This window comes from Echinops telfairi, unplaced genomic scaffold (assembly GCF_000313985.2).
Source record: "Echinops telfairi isolate 266 unplaced genomic scaffold, ASM31398v2 ScPeMD7_443;HRSCAF=831, whole genome shotgun sequence".
NCBI lineage: Eukaryota > Metazoa > Chordata > Mammalia > Afrosoricida > Tenrecidae > Echinops > Echinops telfairi.
In genome coordinates this window covers 85216208-85224071 of record NW_022104341.1, presented here as the reverse complement: position 1 = coordinate 85224071, position 7864 = coordinate 85216208, and the positions used below count along the sequence as shown (strand labels likewise).

Sequence of the window (7864 nt, the reverse complement as noted above, 5' to 3'; positions counted from 1 at the left end):
GAGGCGACCCAGTGACAGTGGGTTTGTTTGGACATGTGCCTGCACAGAGATGTGTGTAGGCTTATGAGTGTGTGCGCCATGTGTGAGTGAGCATATGTTGCTCCTGTGGATATCCCGTGTGTACATGCACATGTCCTTGATGCTTGGGGGTCCTTATGCATGTACCCCCACACTCATATACAAGCCTAAGCATGTGTCTACTGACATAGGGTGTCAACACAGGAACATGCATGTGCATTCTGGTGTGTGCCTCAGCTGTCCGTGTTTCACGAGGATCCTTGTGACTCCAGTCTTCAGCACTCCCTCATCCAACTGGGCTTCCGTTCACATAGGGAGTCCCAGCATGAGGTCTCTCCTGACCCTTCTACAAGTTCTCATACTGGCAGCTCCCTTGGTCCTGTATGTCCTGCTGTATTTTTCCTGCCACCAGCCCTGCTCCAGGCCCCCTCCCAGGTCCCGGCTCAGTTGAGGAAAGTGGATGTTCCTCTTCACTAGAGACCCCCACCGTGTCTGTCTATATTCTGGTTCCCCAGTGGTCTTACCATTCTGAATAGATGCCAAGAGAGTGGACAGAGAAGAAAGCTCCTCGACTGACTCCCAGCCACTTGAGCTTAGCATGTAGTCGGTGCTCAATCAAGTCTGGAGTCACCTAGAGACAAAAAGTCTAGCGGTGGGGCCCGCGCAACCACAGGGAGCCCACTCTTTCCCATCACGGTCCACTACAGCTTCTTTCTGCTTGGTCAGGACAGACTTCCTTTTGTGGCTCACATCCTGGTTCCTAGCAACAAGCCCTGTTCTCCCTTCCAGAATCCCATACACTTCATCTCCAGGCTGCTGGGTCTGCCTCTCCCTCCTTGGACATCTGTCCACACAACAGTCCACCGAGGGCCCCAGCTTCTAGATCCTGTCTCATTATGCGTCCTCTTTCTGTATGCCTGTCCCTGGCTGACCACTGTCTTGGGTGTCCGTATGTATCTAACTTGGGGAACCTCCCTTTGTGTGCCTGGCTCTGGCTCTTTCTGTCCCCGTGTCTCTTGCCTGGACTGTCTGCCTACTTGTCCCATCTTGTGAAGGGTGAGGAGACCATCCTACAGTTCAGCTCGGGGACCTTGACACTGACCCGGAGGCCAAAACCACAGCCTGAGCCCCTGAGCTACCCCGTGCTGGAGTGGGAAGACATCACCTTTGAGGACCTCATTGGGGAAGGGAACTTCGGCCAGGTCATCCGGGCCATGATCAAGAAGGATGGGCTCAAGATGAACGCAGCCATCAAGATGCTGAAAGGTTCTCTGCGCATGCCCCTGGCCTCAGCCCTACTTCTTCTCGCTGTTCCAGAGAGCAAGGGCCCACCCCCACCCTGACTCCCTTCAGAAAGCCATGTAAGACCCTAGCACCAGCCTCTGTCCTCACCCCAGAGTTATTTCTAGAGAAAGTGATCATGGATTCTTTACACAGAATATGCCTCTGAAAATGACCATCGTGACTTTGCGGGGGAACTGGAAGTTCTATGCAAATTGGGGCATCACCCCAACATCATCAACCTATTGGGGGCCTGTGAGAACCGCGGTGAGCACCCCCAATTCATCCCTGACCCCCTTCTCCACAACCCCCCATCATCAACCATTACCTGGGCTACAACAGTAGCTTCCTGGGAGCTTCAGGCCACTCGTACATCTTTACTGATTCCCCTTCATGCTTCAGACTCCATGTCTATTTTACTTAAGCACCCTTTCCCAGCCTAGGTTACCTACATGTAAGTCACCACCAGGTGCCTCCTCATCTTCCAGGTTACTTGTATATCGCCATTGAATATGCCCCCTATGGAAACCTGCTAGATTTTCTACGGAAGAGCCGGGTCCTAGAGACTGATCCAGCTTTTGCCCGAGAGCATGGGACAGCCTCCACTCTCAGTTCCCGGCAGCTGTTGCGTTTCGCCAGTGACGCTGCCAACGGCATGCAATATTTGAGCGAGAAGCAGGTGCGTGTGAGTGAGTGTGTTGGGAGTGGGCAGTGGGTGGCAGGAACAAGAGGGAATTCACTGGGCACATTTCAACTCGGATGTGAGGATTGAGGAACAGAGAGCACGTGGCCTTAGGTCCCTGGCCCGAGTGAATGGGTGAGTACAAGGGCAATAGGGGGAACGCAGGAGGAGGAGGGGGTCTGGACCAGGGGTGGATTATGCAAAAAACAAAGTAGGCATGGGCTTACTAATCTGTAGCACACAATTAGTCACATGGATTTCACGACTCCGTGAAATCCATATAGAAGTGTTCACTAGAAATTAGCAGGTTAATGCAAATTAAGCCTGTGCTTACCTTATGTACTGGGTTCTCTGCCCCTGTCAGGACCTATGAATTTGAAGAGAGACTTTGATTCTGTAGGAAGGTGCTATAGGGTTGGGGGGGGTGGTGCGGAGACCAGCTAAACCTAGCAGGAGAATCTTTGATGAGGTGGAAAATGTGAAATTGTTCACTACAGACCAATAAGAAAGCACTAGTAAGCCCATGATTACCTGGCCTATTGGGCACCCCAACACTAGTCCAGAGGATGTGTTTGAAGCATGTGAGGAACAGCTCGGTGGAAGGGGGAAGTGAGCACATGTAGATGCTAGCTTAGGATTCAGGAGAGAGGTCTGGGCTGGAGACCCAACCGTGGAAGTTGCTGCCCCACAGACATGCGTCTACCAGTGAAGGCGTGATGGGATCCCGCTGGAAGAGTCAAAAAGCAGAGGATAGAGGCCTGAGCCCGTCTGAGGACCCCTACTTGACTGAAAGGGGAGAAGAGGCAAAAACAGGAGGAGAGCATGAAACAGGAAAGGGGTTATAAGATAGCAATGACTGTCTGTCCTTGCAGGCAGGGGGCCAGGAGCCTCTGCAGGAGGCTGTTCATGGAAAGAGGCCTCTGATGAGGAGAGGAGGCTAAGGAGCATGGAAAGAGAAGGTGCGATAGGATCACCCAGGAAAGGTCCACCACTGTCCCGGGAAGAGGGACCACGGCCCAGGTCACGAGAGAAGAAATGACAGCCACCGCTGTGGTTTTCTTAGGCAGGATTCAGCTCATCCAAGAGTGAGGCCTGAGTGAGTGAGAAGAAGAGTCAGGGGCTGCTAAAGGGACCAAAGACATCCATGAAGATTGTCCATGAGGCCAGACCCCTCCCTGGTCCCGGCATCCTGGGCTCCCACATCCCCGCTTCCCCTGACTTCAGCTTTGCCTGCAGTTCATCCACAGGGACCTGGCTGCCCGAAACGTGCTGGTTGGAGAGAACCTGGCCTCCAAGATTGCAGATTTCGGCCTGTCTCGGGGTGAGGAGGTTTATGTGAAGAAAACAATGGTAAGACTCGTTCAACCCTCCCGCAGGGTCTGTGCATGGTTCTGTCCCCTACTCTCATGATCCCCCAGACAGACTCCTCCTCACCACCCGATCCATCAAACCTACTCTCTCTTAGGGACGTCTCCCGGTGCGCTGGATGGCCATTGAATCTCTGAACTACAGTGTCTACACCACCAAGAGTGATGTGTGAGTGGGAAGTGGGGTGGGAAGAGTTGGGGAGAGGCTTCCAAGGGGGAGCACGGACATCACTTAGATGCATTCCAGGAATGTGTCAGGTAGGCTAAGGCGTAACGTGGGAACCCTGGGGTATGTTCCAGGTAAACACAGGTAAGATCTCTATGGCTCCTGAGCAGACTTTGGGGGTACCTAGCATCTTAGTGGGGATGTAAGAGGCTAGCTGGAAGTAAGTTTTTTTTTCTCCTGGAAGATGTTTTGGGATAGGACTGGGGTAGAGGTAGGTTAGGGAATACTTGTCTAAGAGATTGGGGGATACCTAGGACAGGTTTCAGAATGCTGGTAGGTAATGTTCCTGGTCTCCCATACATGGAGAGACCACGTAAGGAATGCTCTCACCTTCCTCTCTGAGGGGCAACGTCATCCTCTCCGGACCACCCAGACTCCCTCTATGAGCCCTCTGCCCCCAGATGACCATCTTGACTGAGTCTTAACTGCCAGCCTTACAGCCTGCCTCCAGAGATGCTTTGTTCTTTCCTCCAATCCCTTACACCTGACCTATTCTGCTCACTGTCCACCCCTCCGACCCCTCTGAATACCACCCCCCACTCCCTGCTTCTGTTCCAACACTCCCTCGATTCCTTCCACTAGCTAGGTCTGACCCAGACCTACAGGAATACGGTTATATTGTGAGAGGTAGTTAAGAGCAAATGTGTTGGAGCCAGACTGCCTGAGTTTGAATCCCTGTTCTGTCTCTGTGACCTTGAATGAGCTAGTTAGCCTCTCAGTAGCTTACTGACTCCATCTATGAAAATAGTAATACCTGTATCACGGGGTTGGTGTGGGAGCTAAATGAATTAACACAGGGGTCCTCAAACTGTTTAAACAGGGGCCAGTTCACTGTCCCCCAGACCCGCTGGAGGGCCGAACTATAGTTTTAAAAAAAGCTGTGAACAAAGTCCTATGCACACTGCGCATATCTTATTTTGAAGTAAAAAAAACAGGGCAAAAACACTCGGTGGGCCTGATAAATGTCCTCGGCAGGCTGCATGTGGCCGGCGGGCGGGCCATAGTTTGAGGATGCCTGGATTAACATAAAAATGCTCAGTGACAACCCCATAGTAAACTCACTCACTCACTTCCACGAGTCCATTCATTCCAACTCGATTCTCTAGGACCCTGTATTTGTCCTACAGCAACCCTGTAGGGCAAAGCAGCACCGTCCTGGAAGGTTTCTGAGACTAAGTCTTTACAGGAAGAGAAAGCCTCATCTTTCTCCCATAGAGTGACTGGTGGTTTTGAACCACTGACATTGAGGTGAGCAGCTCAATGTGTAACCACTATGCCACAAGGGTTTCTAGCCCATAGTAAGTGCCAATAAGAGTGCTAACTGTGATGGCACTGAACCTGGGAGGGGCTGTGAAGGAGCTTTAATGAAGTCGAGACAACAGCTAGCCAAGGTCATATCCTTGCCGAGGGGGCACATGCAGGGACTAAGAGTGACTGCATCTTCGAGAGTGACAGACACTGATCGGCTGAGCCCTAGGCTGGAAAAGGTAACTGACGGTGTCCTCCTCATTTCAGCTGGTCCTTTGGTGTCCTCCTCTGGGAGATTGTGAGCCTGGGTGAGTCCCTGACCTTCATTCCCCCAGGGCTCCCTACCCCTTCCCTGCTCCCACCCCCGCCCCCAGCCCCTGTGGCCCGGGCCTGAGAGAGTTTGTCCCCTCCTGCAGGGGGCACGCCCTACTGCGGCATGACCTGTGCTGAGCTCTACGAGAAGCTGCCTCAGGGCTACCGCATGGAACAGCCTCGGAACTGTGACGATGAAGTGTGAGTCACTCAGCCTTTCGGCCTGGAGACCCATCTCTGCCATGACCTTGGTCTCAGTAATGCCCTTGTCTGCAGGTACGAGCTGATGCGTCAGTGCTGGCGGGACCGGCCATATGAGCGACCCCCCTTTGCCCAAATTGCGCTGCAGCTGGGTCGCATGCTGGAAGCCCGAAAGGTGAGGAAACTGGGGGGCAGGGTGGGGCGGGTGTGTGTGTGTGTGTGTGACTGTTGGAATGTACCACGCTCACAGGGATAATGCACTCTCATAGGAACCAAGCAGCAATAGCTACCATACCCCCTGCCCCCACCACCCTGCCGCCCAGACTCCCTCAGCTAGAGCTAACTGGGCCCCAACAACAATCCCAGTTCCAACAGAACCACTACACCCTTCTAAACTCTTCCAAGGTCCCTGCTCAGCTTCAGGTGTAATACCACCCTCCTCCCCCCTGTCCCCCGAAACTAGGTTCCAGTCTGCCTGCCTATCCCCATCTATTGGCCATGGGCCCATTCTCACATAGGGCTCCTCCGCTCACCTGGCACAGAGCTAACCAAATAGACACACATCCGGGGGAAAAGCCATGATCTAGATGCCAAACACCTCTCGCTTGAGTCCTCCGCCTACAGTCTGATACCTGCCTTCCCTTGCCCCTGGGACCATCTCGAACTTCCAGAACAAAGTAATAGTCTGTGAAAATGCCTGACGCCTGGAAGTCAAAGACCTCCGGGCCAGACGGCCCCACTAAAGCTCCATCCCATCTCCAGGCCTATGTGAACATGTCGCTGTTTGAGAACTTCACTTACGCGGGCATTGATGCCACCGCCGAGGAAGCCTGAGCTGCCATTCCACCAGATCCTGGCTCTGCTGGCCGGAGCAACCTCTCCTCGCCCACCTGCCACTACCGAACCTGGCAGCTCCTCGACTGAGCTGCCTCAAGGAATTTTGCTTTTTCAAAGAAGAATGGGAGAATCCTCTGGTGGGAGCAAGTTGGGGCCCTGTCCTTCGCAATTGCTCCCACTGCCCCCTGCAGCTGCTCCGACAGCTACGGCTCACAACCTTCTTTCTAGTGTAGCCGTTCCGCACGTGCACTCCTCTCCTGCTGCTGCCATACCCAGTCCCTAGTTCCACTCCTCTACTCCACAGCACCCCACTAGCATGCGCACTCCTCGCTTTGTCTTCTGAAAAAAAATAAATGCTTTGACAAGGTCCATCCAATGCCTATCTTTTATTGCTGGTCTAGCCAGAGGAAAAAGTAAACCAAAGAGGACTCTCCAGAAACAAAAACACTCTCCTGAGCTACACTAAGACCCTATGCCGGGAAGCCTCTTCTAATGGGAAAAGTTCTGGAAGGTTCATTTTAATATGTAAACTCACCTCCCTCCCCACCCCCATATACACACACACCTTTTCATAATCATAAATCCACTTTCACCTTGGTCTCTCCCTTCTCTTCACCTCCATCGCCAACCTGACTCCATCTCTAAATAGCCACCAGCCCACTAGTCTGCTCTACCCATGCCAGGAACAATGTGGCCCATTGTCTGTCTGTCTTGAGGTCCCATCCTGGCAGCCTCCCTTGGCTTGATGGCCGTCTGATTGTCTAGCTTGTGGGCCCTGCTGGAGGAGACCGAGGCCTCTGCCAACTTCAGCCACGCACAGTCAACGTTCTCTGTCTTCCTTCGGGTCTCATCATGTTCTGCGCACTGTCTCCTGGGCTATTGCTCCTTGTCGTGACATTGAACCCCACACACCATGCTGTGTGGCCTGGGGGCTTGCCTACCCTTGGGATCGCTTGTAGCTGGCCTCAGCTTTCTCATCCAGTGGTCCTTCAGGAACCAGGCTTCAGTGACTCAGAAACCAGAGAAGGCAGAACATGACACAGTCCTGTCATGAGAGCACAGATTATGGAATCACACAGATCCATGTTCAAGTCCCCGCTGCATCACCTATAAGTGTGGCCTTGCTCAGGTCACTTAACTTCTCTAAACTCCCATTTTCTCCTCTGAAAGCCAGTCAGCAGTAACTGCCATCTAGGGTTGTGGTTAGGATGTAAATGGCAGTCCACACGCACATCTTTCACAGCAGGAAATAACTCTCAGGTGATATTATTATATACCAATGCAGGACATTGGCTGGGGATGGTGTGTGACCATCAGAATACGTGTTCCCAAAAGACGGGACTAGGGAAAGTGGGGCTGATTTTAGGATGGAGTGATTGAGTGGAATCAATGGGAAGCTAGCTATCTGGGCTGAGAGCACGGGCTTGCTGAAGTGAGACTTCGTAGAGATAAAGAAACCGGACGCACACACAATAGAATACTGCTGCGGCTGCGGCTGCGGCTGCGGCTGCGGCTGCGGCTGCTGTGAGGAACCCCCGGTCGGTGCCGACCCCTCCCAACCTTCTGCACCACAGAAGGAAACCCTGCCCAGTCCTGTGTTTGAGCCCATTAGTGCAGCCACTGTCTTAATCCAGCTCGTCCAGGGCCTTCCTCTTTCCCCTGCCCATTGACTTCACCAAGCACGGTGCTGTC

At 53.1% G+C, this 7864-nt stretch overlaps 1 protein-coding gene across 1 annotated transcript in view; it reads left to right on the top strand.

Moving 5' to 3' along the window:
- Window positions 1-6543, top strand: part of TIE1 (tyrosine kinase with immunoglobulin like and EGF like domains 1) — a 20835-nt gene extending 14292 nt beyond the window's left edge. The window contains exons 16-24 of the mRNA XM_045291775.1: window positions 1074-1284; window positions 1456-1566; window positions 1788-1978; window positions 3218-3331; window positions 3447-3517; window positions 5090-5130; window positions 5239-5335; window positions 5411-5510; window positions 6098-6543. Of these exons, the coding sequence (XP_045147710.1) occupies window positions 1074-1284; window positions 1456-1566; window positions 1788-1978; window positions 3218-3331; window positions 3447-3517; window positions 5090-5130; window positions 5239-5335; window positions 5411-5510; window positions 6098-6169 (1008 nt within the window). The 3' untranslated portion in view covers window positions 6170-6543. The remainder of the gene's footprint in view (window positions 1-1073; window positions 1285-1455; window positions 1567-1787; window positions 1979-3217; window positions 3332-3446; window positions 3518-5089; window positions 5131-5238; window positions 5336-5410; window positions 5511-6097) is intronic.
- Window positions 6544-7864: the final 1321 nt, after the last annotated feature.